Source organism: Aotus nancymaae, unplaced genomic scaffold (assembly GCF_030222135.1).
Source record: "Aotus nancymaae isolate 86718 unplaced genomic scaffold, 86718_ANA_hifiasm-v0.15.2.pri h1tg000029l, whole genome shotgun sequence".
Lineage (NCBI taxonomy): Eukaryota > Metazoa > Chordata > Mammalia > Primates > Aotidae > Aotus > Aotus nancymaae.
In genome coordinates this window covers 50,532,731-50,548,286 of record NW_026988442.1, presented here as the reverse complement: position 1 = coordinate 50,548,286, position 15,556 = coordinate 50,532,731, and the positions used below count along the sequence as shown (strand labels likewise).

Below are 15,556 nucleotides of genomic sequence, written 5' to 3'. Positions count from 1 at the left end.
AGAATTTTTGCATCTATATTCATCAGGGATATTGGTATGAAGGTTTTTGGTATATATCTGCTTGTTTTGGTATTAGAAATAATGGTGGCTTCATAGAATGAATTGGAGAAGAGCCCCTCTTCCTTACTTTTTGGAATAGTTTCAATATCAGCTCTTTTTTATACATCTGGTAGAATTTGGCTGTGAATCCATCTGATGCAAGGCTTTTTTCTGGTTGATAGGTTTTTTATTACTAATTCAATTTTGGAACTCATTACTGGTGTGTTCATAGTTTCAATTTCTTCCTGGTTAGGCCAGGTGCAGTGGCTCCCACCTCTAATTCCAGCACTGGGAGGTCGAGGCAGGTGGGTCACTTGAGCCCAGGCATTTGAGACCAGCTTCGTCAACATGGCAAAACCCTGTCTCTACTAAAAATACAAAAAAATTAGCTGGACACAGTGGTGCATGCCTGTAGTCTCAGCTACTTGGGAAGTGAGGCAGGAGAATCACTTGAGCGCAGAAGGCAGAGGTTGTAGCAAGCCAAGATCATGCCACTTCACTCCAGCCTGGGTGACAGAGTGAGACATTGTCTCAAAAAAATAAAATAAAATTAAAATAATTTATTTCTGGTTTAATCTTGGGTGGTTGTATATTCCCAGGAATTTATCCATTTATTCTAGCTTTTCTAGTTAGTGAGCAAAGAGATGTTCATAAATCTCTGTGGGGTTAGTAGTAGTGTCTCCTTTGTGTTTTCTGATTGTGTTTATTTTTATCTTCTTTTTTTTTTTTTAATTAGTCTAGCTAGCAGTATATCAATGTTATTTATTCTTTCAAAGAACCAACTCTTGGTTTCATTGGTCTGTTGTATGATTTTTCTCATCTCCATTTTACTCTGTTCAGCTCTATTTTGGTTATTTCTTTTCTTCTGTTACCTTTGGGATTAGCTGGCTTCTGTTTTTCAGTTCCTTCAAGTGTGATGTTAGCTTGTTACTGTGAAATGTAACTTTTTTTTAATGTCAACGTTTAGTAGTTTAAACTTTCCTCTTAACACTGCTTTTGTTGTGTCCCAGAGATTCTAGTATGTGGTATCTTTGTTTTCATTAGTTTCAAAGAATTTCTTGATTTCGATCTTTATTTAATTGTTTACCCAAAATCATTCAGGAGCAGGTTGTTTAGTTTCCATGTAATTGTATGGTTTTGAGAGTTCTTCTTGGCGTTGATTTACATTTTTATTACGTTGTGTTCTGAGAGTATGCTTGGTATGATTTTGGTTTTTTAAATTTGTTCAGAGTTGCTTTATGGCTAAGTATATGGTCAATTTTAGAATATGTGCCATGTACAGATGAAAAGTATTGTTTTTGTTGGGTGGAGTGCTCTGTAGATGTCTCATAGGTTCATTTGGTTAAGTGGTAAGTTTAGATCTCAAATATCTTTTGTTAGTATTTTTTCTCAGTGGTATGTCCAATACCATCATGGGGGTGTTTAAGTCTTCCACTATTATTTTGTAGTTATCTAAGTCTCTTCATAAGTCTTTAAGAACTTGTTTTATGAATCTAGGTGTTCCAGTGTTGGGTCATATATATTTAAGATAGTTAAGTCTTCTTGTTTAATTGAACATTTTATTTCTATGTGAACCTCTTCTTTTACTTTTTGATTGTTTTTGGTTTAAAGTCATTTTTTTTCTGAGGTAAAAACAGCAACCCCTTTTTAGCATTCCTAAAATTTAAAATTTACTTTCAAAGGAGCCAAGATGAAATGATTTAGATGCTTTGTCACTTATTTAGTCATTTTCACTGTATTTTATTATTTTATTATTCTAGATAATGTACATTATCCAGAAGTACATTTTAAAACTATGAATTTTATTATAAGAAAGGATTTTATTGGGCCGGGTGAGGTGGCTCATGCCTGTAATCCCAGCACTTTGGGAGGCCGAGGCAGGCGGATCACAAGGTCAAGAGATTGAGACCATCCTGGCCAATATGGTGAAACCCCGTCTCTACTAAAAATACAAAAAATATCCGGGCATGGTGGCAGGTGCCTGTAGTCCCAGCTACTCGGGAGGCTGAGGCGGAAGAATCGCTTGAACCCAGGAGGTGGAGGTTGCAGTGAGCCGAGATTGCACCACTGCACTCCAGCCTGGCAACAGAGCAAGACTCCGTCTCAAAAAAAAAAAAAAAAAAAAGAAAAGAAAAGAAAAAAGAATTTTATCATTCTATATAGATCAAGAGGTCCAGGAGTATTTTAAAAGTGAATTTGTTATTAACGTTATTACAGCTTACAAACAATATTATTGTATGGGTAAGTTTATAGTTACACTTAAGTAGTTAAGGAACAATGTGATTTTTTAGTAATGTACAAAGACATTTCAGGATTTTGTACTTGAGTATAATTTTTGGAGATTACATTCAATTTAATTAATTAATTTATTCTTTTGAAGCAGGATCTCACTGTGTCACCCAGGCTGGAAGGCAGTGGCATTATCATGGCTCACTGCAGCCTCAACCTCCTGGGCTCAAGCAATTCTGCCATCTCAGCCTCCTGAGCAGCTGGGACTACAGACATGCACCACCACACCTGGTTAACATTTTTTTCTTGTAGAGACATCATCTCACTGTTACCCGTCATCTCACTGTTACAACATTTTAGAATCACTTTTATAGACAGGGATGACAGAAAGTACCATAGTTCTAGAAACCTTAATTGAGGACATTTTACACAGAGGAAAACCTGTATTTCCTCAAATTGTAGTACACCCTTTTAAAACTCTAGGTTTCCTTTATCATCAAATAGACTAGAAAGTAAATTTCCAACTTAATGAAGTTCTTCAGCCAAAATAACACCAGCATACATGCTATTATATAGTCTCCGTCCTTTTGCTCTTTTTATCTGAAACCCACAGCATATGTCAATAGATTATAATTTAATTAGGAGATTTAATAAAAGCTGTATCCACCCCTCTGACACCACTTCTTTATGGAAAGTTTCATTATAGCCCTTCCACAGAATAGTATGTTTGAGTCTTATTCACAAAGGAAAACCATCTATTTTTATCTAGCATAATAGGTAATAAAGAAAACAAATCAGAATAATATAAAAGAAAAAATGAAAACAAAGAACATTTTGAACCTGGAAACCATCATTCTAAGCAAACTGACACAAGAACACAAAAGCAAACACCACATGTTCTCACTCATAGACGAGTGTTGAACAATGAGATCACATGGACACAGGGAGGGGAGCACTATACTCTGGGGTCTGTTGGGGGGAAATAGGGGAGGGACAGCGGGGAGTGGGGAGCTGGGGAGAGATAGCATGGGGAGAAATGTCACATATAGGTGAAGGGGAGGAAGGCAGCAAATCACACTGCCACGTATGCACCTATGCAACAATCTTGCATGTTCTTCACATGTACCCCAAAACCTAAAATGCAATTAAAAAAAATAAAATAAAATAAAAAAAGATTGGCTCCAGATATGGATGAAAATTAAACATGTTTCTGCTATAAGCATTAGCATAAGATCTTTGAGATAAAAAAGACTATAAATTCAATTCAAATCACTGTATTATGGTGAGAAATGGGCACAGACTCTGGAGAAAAATAAAAATTTAAAAAAAACAAAGTTGAATCCTGGTTTGACAAGGTCATTGGCTAGATGATCTTTGGAAAATTATTTAATGTGTTATATTTGTCTCATCATTTTAACTGTGAGAAAATGGGCCCAGAGAAGTTAAAAGACTTTACTTTTATTGCATAGTGGTTTAGCTGTAGATTACAGACAAAATGTAAATTTCTTTTTATTCTCAACTAGTCAAAGATAGTTTATATAATACTATTCCATTAAAATGTCTGCCAAGAGGTAGTTCCTTTGTGATACTGAAATCATAATGTGACCATGGCCTTATTCTCGTATCTGACAAGTTACTAATTTATTATATTTATTAAAATCACATTTTCTTTCAGCATTAATTCTGATTAGGATTTTTATGCTGATATGAATAGCTAAAATGGTGTTCTGTGTCAGATGGGATAAGCTAAATTATGCTATAAAAATATCCTGCAGTCTCAGTGGCTTAAAACTATTTATTTGTGACTCACATTTCATGACCATCACGGATCATTGGAGTTTTGTTCATCTGTTCATTGTATTAGTTACTTAGAGACCTCAGCTGATAGAACAGCCTTTATCTTGAACTTTGCTGGTTGCATGTCAAGGAAAAGGTGAGCTCCAGAGGATATCCTCTTGACAATTAAATGCTCCAGTCTGCAAGTGACACACACATAATATCTGTCCCCACTTCATTTCCAGAACTAATCACAGACACATGGACTCACTCAATTAAAAGGGAGTCAGGTAATGTTATTTTACTCTTTCCTAGGAAGAGAGGGAGAACTAGTTATAGTTCATAACAATACTAAAGACCATCATATGATTTATGAGGTATTATGGCCCTGTTTAGGACTGAAAAACTTTAAGAATAACTAACATGAAAACTTTCTGTGTAGACAAAAATGTTCTATAAAATGCTCAGCCTTGAAGAGATACTGTTGGTGATTTGTGGCTTAAATGTAAGTTTTTTCAATATCTATGTGTTCTATATAGCCATACCTATTCTTACTTGATTGTAAATTTTGGCAAGTATAAGTATTCTTCCCTATTGGTTTCCTTTTCACTTTCTGACAATTTTTTTCTTTTTTTTTAAATTATATTTTAAGTTCTGGTGTACATGTGCAGATTGTGCAGGATTGTTACATAGGTATACATATGCCATGGTGGTTTGCTGCATCCATTCCCCTGTCATCTACATTAGGTATTTCTCCTAACATTATCTCCCCAATCCCCCCACCCCCTGCTATCCCTCCCCTAACCCCGCCATCCCCCAGTAAACCCCAGTGTGTGATGTTCTCCTCCCTGTGTCTATGTGTTCTCATTGTTAAACACCCACTTATGAGTGAGAACATGCAGTGTTTGATTTTCTGTTCTTGTGTTAGTTTGCTGAGAATGATGGTTTCCAGTTTTATCCATGTCCCTGCAAAGGACATGAACTCATCCTCTTTTATGGCTGCATAGTATTCCATGGTGTATATGTGCCACATTTTCTTTATCCAGTCTATCATTGATGGTCATTTGGGTTGGTTCCAAGTCTTTGCTATTGTAAACAGTGCCACAGTGACCATACGTGTCACTGTGTCTTTATAGTAGAATGGTTTATAATCATTTGGGATTTGACCCAGCAATCCCAGTAATGGGATTGCTGGGTCAAATAGAAATGCCACTTTTTTTTTCTTTTTGCTCCCTAAACACTAGAGACAGATCCATAGCTTTTCTGATCCTTCTTACTACTCTGCATATTAATCATTCTCACTAGCTCTTTTGGTTAGTTACTTTTGGCTAATCCACTTGATTCCCGAACTCGTTACTCCCACATATTTGTTGTGTGTTGAAGTTGGCCCACTTTATTACACAAAATAATAATACAATATTACATAGAGGATTTGAATGATATTACTTAGAAAGAGAAATTAGGGTCAAAAATGACTAAGGAGAAAAGGAATGAAGGAAATGGTGGAGATGGAGGTAGGCAAGACAATTTAGACTGAAGTTCATTAGAAATGGTGAAACCACACTGGTCATTTATTAGGATTAGAGAGCAAGTTCCTAAAAGGATAAGAGATTAAGTAGTTTGTGCCAGAGCAATAAAATCATTGGTTTCTCTTTATCTATTCCATTTATCTTGCTTATAGATAATATAGTATTACTATTCATTTCAGTCCAAGAAGACAGTAGTCTCCTGTTTGATATAATGACATCAAGATTCTTCTCTGATTATCTAACCTGGCAGGAACACCCAGGGATGGAGTCTGAGCTCAAGTCTCACATATTCAGTCCCTAGGAAGTGACTGTTGTGACTGTTATTACTAGTTTTCATCCTAGCAAGACTAATAAGTATTTTTCCTATACAATAGGCCCCAAATCATGCTAGCCTACCTCAAGATCTTATAAGAAAATTACCAAGAGACTAAAATATTCATGTTTAAGACTTCCCACTAAAGAAAAATAAGTATTCTTTCATTTCTTTCTCAATTGCCATTAACTTTCCATGAAGTATACATTCTTTATTAGTGGTACATAAGATTCACTATGATCACTAATTAAACACTTATATTTAAATGTTTCTTCAGAGTTAGACAAGTTAGCAAAATATCATGAATTTTCCTTTATTTTCAATTATTTTTTAATTACAAAAGAATACTAGTTAAATGGAATTAAAATGAAATAAGCCAAATGGCTTAAGCTAGTTTTATATACTTCCAAAACCAATGAAGCAAGACACAACATGACTGTTTTTCTATTTCAACCTTTTATTTTTGGGATAAAGGATCATTCATCTACAATATAATATACACTGTGCTGATAATATTTATTTGTATAGGTGGTTGAAGTTTGAAGAAGATGTGGAAGATGGAGGAGAAAGGTGGAGCAAGCCTTATGTGGCTACTCTTTCATTGCACAGCTTGTTTGAGTTGAGAAGTTGTATTCTGAATGGAACTGTGTTGCTGGACATGCATGCCAACACTTTAGAAGAAATTGCAGGTATATTTTTTCTCTCTTAGTCTATTTTATAGGTACAGCTACTTTTGTGTTACTCTCTTTTCCTTATAATTCAAAATATATATGAACTTTGGAAAACTAATTCTCATAATCACTGTATGAGGCCTTAAAAGTCGTTTTCTCTTACCCTGTTATTTGAGATAAAAGAAGCTGAATCTCAGAGAAATATTGTCTAATTTGGCAATGCCAAGTCTAGGACAAGAACCTACTGTCTTCATTCCCATTCATCGTTTATTTTCATTATCACATTTAGATTCTCACCACTAGAAATTTAAAGGAAAAAAAGAAAACCTCAAGCTAAATACTTATTTTCAATAGTCAAACACATGAAATAATCAAATGAAAAAATGTCAATAAACAGAAAAATGTTGGTTTATAATGGACACAGAAAGTTATGGCCATTTATTTTAAACTTAATTAAAACTCTTGAATTCCAGAGGAAGTCAAGTGATACAGTTAAGATTTGTTTTGTAATTCAATACTATAACCTGTCCCTAGGGTGAATGATTAGTATTAGAATCCAATGATGTCTTATAATACATGTAGTTATATTTGGGAAATGTGTTATTATTACAGAAATTGAGTAAAAAAGCTCCTGTATCTTTTTACCAGAAGACAAACATATTTTAGTAAAAACAAAATAATACAGAAACACAAAAATGAATTTTGAAAGAGTATAAATGAAATAATTGATGGAGGTTTTTAAAATGCAAAGAAAAGAGGCAGTTTAAAAAAGTATTAGTTTGGGAAAAAATAAAATTCATTCCATATAATATTTATTTGTCATATAGAAAGACTTAATCCTTTAAGTATATTATAGAAATGAAAAAAACTGTATGTGTGTTTTTACTTATATATATGAGAATAATGTATTAGAAAAACAACATATCTAATTTGATCTGCAGACAGCCCTATGAAGTAGATGTTATTCTCATTTTTCAATCAGAAAATAGAACCTCTAAAATTGTCATGGCCTAGATTTCACCCAAGGGCCCCTAACTTTAAGCCCAGTGTTTTTTCTATTACATTAAACTGCCGTCTGAAGAAAAACAGATGTCTTGAAGTGGCTGTCACCCAAATTTTGATGGCACATTTATCACCTTAAAAATTATTGATTTAGTCATTGGTGTTGATAGGCATTGCAATATGTGTAAAACAGAAAGATAAGCGGTCCTCTTCTGTTTCATATAACATGTGTAAAGAGATTATTCTTTAAATTATATAACTGTAGCCTAAAAGACTATAAAGTTAAACATATATGTATAATTTTTAGAAGTATGCAGGCTACTGTAGCTGCACTAAATCAAGAGAAAGAGATTAACTTAGAAATTAGCAAACTCCCTATGAATGCTGAAATAGTAACTAACTCAATTTCTTACCTTTACATTATAGGGTCTTGCTAATACCCAATAAACATTTTTATATTTTAATTAAGAATAAAACAGCCAGGCTTTTCATACTACTTTGAAGTATAGAAAGCTCTTAGATGTGTAATTATCTTTCTAATACTCAAAACTTGGGCTTGGTATTATTATTCTTATCCTTATTTCATAAATAAAGAAACTAAGATTTAGAAGGTTAAAGGCCTTGTGCTAAGGGGTTTGTTTTTGCTGTTTAAATACATGACGGCGTTACCTTTGAAAACAGATTAATCCAAATACATTTTGAAATGGGAAATGAAACTGTCACATTCTACCACCTGGCAAAATTAGCCTCATAACATACCCTTTATACTTTTGCCAGTCTTTACATTTCTTAAATTATGTAATTCCTAATGCTTTTCTCAGGATTCCTATGAGGAAAATTTCCCCCGGTAATTTGACTGAAACGCAGTTCATTTTATCACCTTAGTTTACTTTCATTGTCTAAAATTATGCTATTTTTTCCTAACTGTGTCCCCCTTTCCCAGGCTCAATTCTGTAGAATATGTGAAGGTTAACTGGGTTAAATCTAGCCTTTTCAAGCAAATTACATTCTCTAAGCTATCCTTACAGTGAAAGTAGTTCAATGACGTCTTGTTACCCTAAATAGCTTTTTAGTATTCTTTCTGCTCTTCTAATTAGGGTGTATCTTTCTGACTTTGAAGTAGCCCAACCTGAATGTCCCATTTTTCAGTGTAAAGCAGCCTGTAAAATGACATTTAGAATATGTCAGTGGTTTAGAGCTAACATCACATGGAAAAATATGATTACAAATATTTGTGTAGATCATTACCTTAGATTCCTTTACAGTCATTACTGAGAAGAGAGTCCCTCTCACTGATAACTATAATTTGACTAAATTTAAAAGTTACTTATTTGTGCCCTCAGTATAATCTCATTAAAACATTTTCTCTCTATTGCTTGTAATTATTTTATTTTTTATTTCTATTTTTATTTTATAAAAATTGAGCTGCGTTACTAAGTTTGTAATAAATAAGCATGCTTTCCATTTCTAAGACTTCTAACTTTGCAAAGTATTTCCACATCATTATATTTTATTATCATAGCAACGTATGAAGTAGGAAAGAGACTATTTCATCATAAACAGATAAATAGAAAGTTTCTTATCGAAGATGACCTTTGCAGAAATTGAAATAATTATTTTACTAACCTATAATCATAATTTTTTTTAGATGGGGTCTCATTATGTTGCCCAGGCTGGTCTCAGACTCCTAGGTTCAATCAATTCACCTGCCTCAGCTTCCCAAAGTGCTAGGATTACAGGCATGAGCTACTGTGCCCAGCCATAATTTTTGTTTTATTCTATTTCATGATAATTTGTGGCTATAGTGATTAATAGCCCTGAAACTTTTTCCTCAGCTCTTATTTATTATTATTTTTCTCTCTTAGCCATAATTCGCATACATTAGTCGCTAGTTTTAGTTTTACAAAAGCTAAGTGTAAGAGTTTACCTTTAAGGGTTCTAATCACTAGTACTTTGTGAATGCACAGGCTTTGCAGTATTGATGTTTTTCAGACAATTTCTAGTAGATGAATATGATCCAGATATTGTTTTGTAATGATCAAGGATCTTTATATCAATGTTCTGATATGTTTTTAACAGACTCAGATAATTCCTTAAGATATTTTTGTAGACTTAGTAGCAAAAAATCCCATTTATATCTGGCAGGTCTGTCAAGAATTTCTGGTATAATTAAAGTGGGATTTTCTTTTGGCTAAAGTTAATTTAAAATATATCTGTTTCCCAATGTTTCAGGAAACTCAATAAGTTTAAACTTTATCATTCAAAACATTACTTAACCTTTTCAAATCTAATATTCCCCAGATATATTTTCTTACCACAATTTACTCTGATATGGAGATTAATTGTACCGAATATGTTTCTGAATTATATTCATATAAATTACAGGGAATTTTACAGTCTATGTTAATCTCTTTAAAATTAAGCATTATGAAGATTAATGATGAAAATATCCTCTCTGTAGTGTGTGTATACTTTAACCTAATTCTGTCAATGAGAATTAGGAAGAAATTAAAACCAAACCAAAGTTAGTACAATGGACAGATTATCAATCATAGCCCCCAACTCATTTAAAGAGAAATAGGAATGCTTTTACACTGTTGGTGGGAGTGCAAATTAATTCAACCATTATGGAAAACAGTGTGGCGATTCCTCAAGGATCTAGAAATAGAAATACCATTCGACCCAGCAATCCCATTCCTGGGTATATACCCAAAGGACTATAAATCATTCTATTATAAAGACACATGCACATGTGTGTTTATTGTGGCACTGTTCACAATAGCAAAAACTTGAACCAACCCAAATGCCCATGAATGATAGACTGGATAAAGAAAATGTGGCACATATACACCATGGAATATGATGCAGCCATAGAAAGGATGAGTTCATGTCCTTTGCAGGGACATGAATGAAACTGGAAACCATCATTCTCAGCAAACTGACACAAGAACAGAAAACCAAACACTGCATGTCCTTACTCATAAGTGGTTGTTCAACAATAAGAACACAGAGACAAAGGGAGGGGAACATCATACACTGAGACCTGGGGCTGGGGAGCTCGTGGAGGATAACATTAGGAGAAATACCTAATGTAGATGATGGGGTGATGGATGCAGCAAACCACCACCATGGCATGTGTATAACTGTGTTACAAACCTGCACAATCTGCACGTGTACCCCAGAACTTAAAGAATAATTTTTTTAAAAAAGAAAAAGAAATAAATAAAATAAATGTTTTTCAGGGAAAAAAATAAAAAATAAAATCTTTCATTGAAAAAAGAATCTACAGTTTGCTCCACTGAATGTAATTATAGATTTGAGAGTATAGGAATAACCATATATTTTTTAACTTGCCTATACTGTGACAATCCTTGGTCTGAAAAGTAAGTATTCTTTGTAATTTACCTCTTTAGTACATACAATCCTTTTGGTGCTGGCAATCAAATTCAAAAAGGCAGAGATTTATATAGAATCTGCAATATGTCATTGCCTCTAGGGGCTTTCATTCAAGATGGATTATGATAAAAGTTACCTGATAGGATGAAAAACAATTTTTCATTTTTCTGAGGCCTTTTTCCACAAGTGCTACTAGTGTTTCCAGAGCCTACTTAGTGTTAGTAAAGTGTGACCTATTTGTCCTTTTTTTTTCCTTGCTTTATCTCTTATCATCCAGATCCTGCGGTAGACTAAACTGTATTATTTAGGCATCATAGCCTGCTGAAATTGCAGGACTTCACTCTGGACCCAAAGCCATTACGGTCCATTATCCTTTCACACTTTTCAAGTTAATACTAATATATATTGTAGTGGTGAAAAGAACAATGTAAGTGATTACTAATTCAGATTCCTTTTGGTACTTAAATCTTACCCCACTATAAGTTATATTCTTAAGAAAAATGATTAATTTTTTCCAGACAAGTAAGATATAATTTGATACAGCTATACTTTGGAGAAGTTTACTGTGTATTTCTCTGTAACTAACGAACAGATGAGTATGTTTTATCTTTTACATTTACTTTTCCATACTTAACTGTTTCAAATAAAAATCTTATCTTTGAAAAACTGTGAAGATAGTGACCTATGGGTTTTGTAGTGTTCGAGCCTGAAAACATTGTGCTTTAATAGAAATTAAAAATCATAAACACATTCAAGGTTTACTATGTGATTACTTTAAATTCTGACTAGAATATTGAATGGGGAATTCATATCATGGCTTATGGTTGGAACTGCCTTACAATGATATCGTATTGGTAATCTTATTTATAACCACTTTACAACTTCCATTATGAAGTATATGCATATTTTATATACATTTTTCCATCTTAGCACAAGGTTTCAGTGTAATGTCATATATGTTGACAATTTATTATCTCCTTTATTTCAGATTAACCCAGGGGTATTATAACTACTGATCTCCAAAGAACTGAAAAATAGATTTAAATATTATTCTATAGTATCATACATTTTCAGAATTGGAAGGGACCTTTGAGGTAATTATAGTGACTGACTTTCAAACATTCCAGGTATATATTATGGGTGACTTCCAAATATTCATTCTACCTCTTTCCGTTGTAAACACAAAAATGATAGAGAAAACTATACCCCATGTGCCAAATATGGCCTACTCTCTGATTTTTTAGGGCATTTGAGCAAAGAATGGTGATTATATGCTAAATGGTTGAAAAATAATAAAAAGGAAGTTAATATATTTGATGTGAATATTATATGAAAATCAAATTTCAGCATCCATAAAAAAGTTTTATTGGAGCATAACCAGGCTCATTTGTGAAAGCCTGTGGCTGCTTTCCTGATGCTACAAAGGCAAAGTTCAGTATTTGTGACAGAGATCATGTGGCCTACAACACCTAAAATATTCATTAGCTGGCTCAGTACAAAAAGAGCTTGTCTATCTCTGGTTTAGAGAATTAACTCTAGAGCGAAGGGCAGTTCTTTATTAGCCTAAGTCAGTCAAATGAATACCATCTCCTTTGCCAGTGATTAGTTCAAGATGGGCAGGGCTATGTCAGTTAGACTTAGGATAATTTTTCCTGGCCAGGAAAAAAAATAACTCTTCCAGGAGAAAGTCACAAAATACCAATATATTTCTCACTGTATATGAACAAAAATATATATTTCCTTGTTGCTGCTGGAAGCCACCTTATTACCATAAGGAAAATCAGCCTGAGGTTAAAGCTTACTATAAAGGAGGAGAGGTTAACAGAATCACAGAGAAGCAGAATTAGAGCCAAGTTAACTTTGGTCTTTCTGTTATGTGAGTCAATAAAATTGTTTTAGATAGTTTAATTTGGATTTTCTGCTATTGATAAGCCCAATTTTGTCTCTACTTGATAAACTGTTACAAAATATGAATATATTAAAACCACCACAAATTTCAAACCAGAAACCCGTAATCTATGTAATGAAAATTGCAAAGAAAATCCTGTACTGGGAAATATTTACTGATAGCCTCAATATTCCAATCAGTGCATCAGGTGCTTTATGTCATTAGTCTTGGCATCAACAGATGATATAGATATTATTATCTCCATTCTACAAATAAGGACAGTGAGGCTGTTCAACTCTGCAAAGTCATCTAGCTAGAATGTCATAAAGTGGCCTAAATCTGTCCCCTAGTTCATTTCCCTTTCACACTGAAGGAAAACATTGTTGGTAAGGGAGCATTCTGCTAACTTTAAAACTTTTATTGTACTCAAAAAGGCAGTGGAAGGCAGTTCATTGTGATCTGCTTTACATAGGTGTTAATGCCTAAAAAAATTAGAGTTCACATTTGATAATCAGAAAGCAGATTAATTACACAAACATTTATTGATGTGATCTTAATATCACTAAGAAACTTAAAATGCCTTTACTAATCTATTTTATTGACATCTTTGATACTATGTATGGTAAATAATCTGCTTAATTATAGACTTCTGAAATTCCACCTTCCAATCTTTGTTTTGCAGTTATAGAATGTCTTTTTAATCTAACATTCTCAAGGGAGTGTGTTTCAAGGAAAGTTTGAGAAAGGGCTTGTTTTCTATCCATGTGAAACAGAATTGTTTACTCTCCAAATTCAGTAGCTAGATCGCTTCATAGGCCTCCTTGCATCAGAGTTTCACAGATAGACTTTTGTTTACTTAATGAGGAAACAAGAAAATTATTCTGTACTAGAAAGTGGGAAGAATATTAAAATATACGTATAAGACAACTTTTCAAATTTAAACACACTATGAATTTTGATATTATCTCTATACATATTCCTACCAGCAGTGTGAATGATGAGAAATAAAGAACTTTCTTCTCAATGCAACTATACCCATTTGAAAAATAATACTTAATAACAATTATATATTTAAAATAGAATTGTTTATAATTAAAATTTGCCCAAGTCCTTCTTGTGCAACATTTCTACAATGGAAAATAAATTTCTGTTTATAAGACCCTACTTAGAAATTTTTTAAGGAAGTTTTTCCTATTTCAAGATAAATAATATTGTTTAGGGCTTGCATATTTGGACTCAGTGGTTCACGGCTGGCATATGTGCTAGAGGAAAGCTGTGCTCATCTTCTTCCGGCCTTTTCTCTTCAGATATGGTTCTTGACCAACAAGTGAGCTCAGGTCAGCTGAATGAAGATGTACGCCACAGGGTCCATGAGGCATTGATGAAACAGCATCATCATCAGAATCAGAAAAAACTCACCAACAGGATTCCCATTGTTCGTTCCTTTGCTGATATTGGCAAGAAACAGTCAGAACCAAATTCCATGGACAAAAATGGTAAATGTTTGTTTATTGTGCTCTTTATGTCTACTATAGATCTCTGAAATATCAAAGTGCTTCTAATCTTTTAAAATTTGTTTTATAAGAAAATTATTTTTTGAAATTCAGATTATTGTAAACTCTTTCACATGAGTATATGATCTTATTATCAAGCATCAAATTGTAAAAGTTTTAGAAAAGAATTTAAGTTTCCCGAAAGGTTCAGGGAAAAAATGCAAATACCAAATAAGGTCCTAGCCTTTGTCCTGTAGCTTAAAAATGTAATGAAGGGCTTTGACTTATGCCATCATGGTCATCTTCTAGTGTTTGTAGAAGAAAGATATTGGTTTCATGTTGCTCATAGTTAACAAATTCCAGTAGAGAAAATGAAAAGACCAGTCACTGCATTGATTGCGGCTTTACATTCATTAAGGCTGATTCCAGTTCAAGGACTCATTGCTGTTTGTAGTGTGGCATCTTCAACATTGATGGAGCCACCTCACTTACCATCCTCATACACCAACATAGATGACCACTGTTGTATCCTATCAATCTTGACTTACTATGATTTATGCTCCAGACTATTTTATCTTCCCTGTATTTTTTGTTCTCTCCTTGCATTTATTTAACTCATCATCATTTGCACTAAGGAAGTTGCTTAGGAATCTCCTGTTATCATCCATCCTTTCCATTATTCTTATGAAAAAAATGAGATTACCATGAAGATGATTTGAATTTGTTCAACTTCAATCAGCTTTAAAAGTTTCCAGTTCTAAAAGATAAAAATTAACGAAAAGTATTTTCAAATGCTTTACTGGAAAGACTGATTTCCACAAATGGATGAAAGCACATGTATTGACAGCATGAAATATCATGTAATCTCACCCTATTTTCAAAAGCTTCAGAGATGCCTTAAATAAAAATGTATGAAAATTAGTTTTCTCCAGACTTTACTTCATATGGGAATTTTAATCAGTTTTCGTACTACTGAATTAAATATACATACATAAACAAATATTAAGAAATGCTTCATTAAATAAAGATGATTAGGTATAATTTTTTTGTCTCAGAATATAAAACCAGTTTATTAATGACAAAAATCATTTTTGAAATACTCATTTGATTTTTCCGACTTTTCATTGACTGAATATAAATCATTTTTGTTACATAGAAGAGTGTATAGTTGTACATATAATATGTTCAATAAAATAATTGTGAATTCTTTATGGTAAAAA

General features: G+C 33.2%; 1 protein-coding gene across 14 annotated transcripts in view; it reads left to right on the top strand.

Moving 5' to 3' along the window:
• SLC4A10 (solute carrier family 4 member 10) overlaps positions 1–15,556 on the top strand; it is a 359,094-nt gene that overhangs the window by 230,308 nt on the left and 113,230 nt on the right. For all 14 annotated transcript variants that reach the window (XM_012440527.2, XM_064382673.1, XM_064382670.1 and 11 more), the window contains exons 5-6: positions 6,415–6,575; positions 14,151–14,339. In XM_012440527.2, the coding sequence (XP_012295950.1) occupies positions 6,415–6,575; positions 14,151–14,339 (350 nt within the window). The remainder of the gene's footprint in view (positions 1–6,414; positions 6,576–14,150; positions 14,340–15,556) is intronic.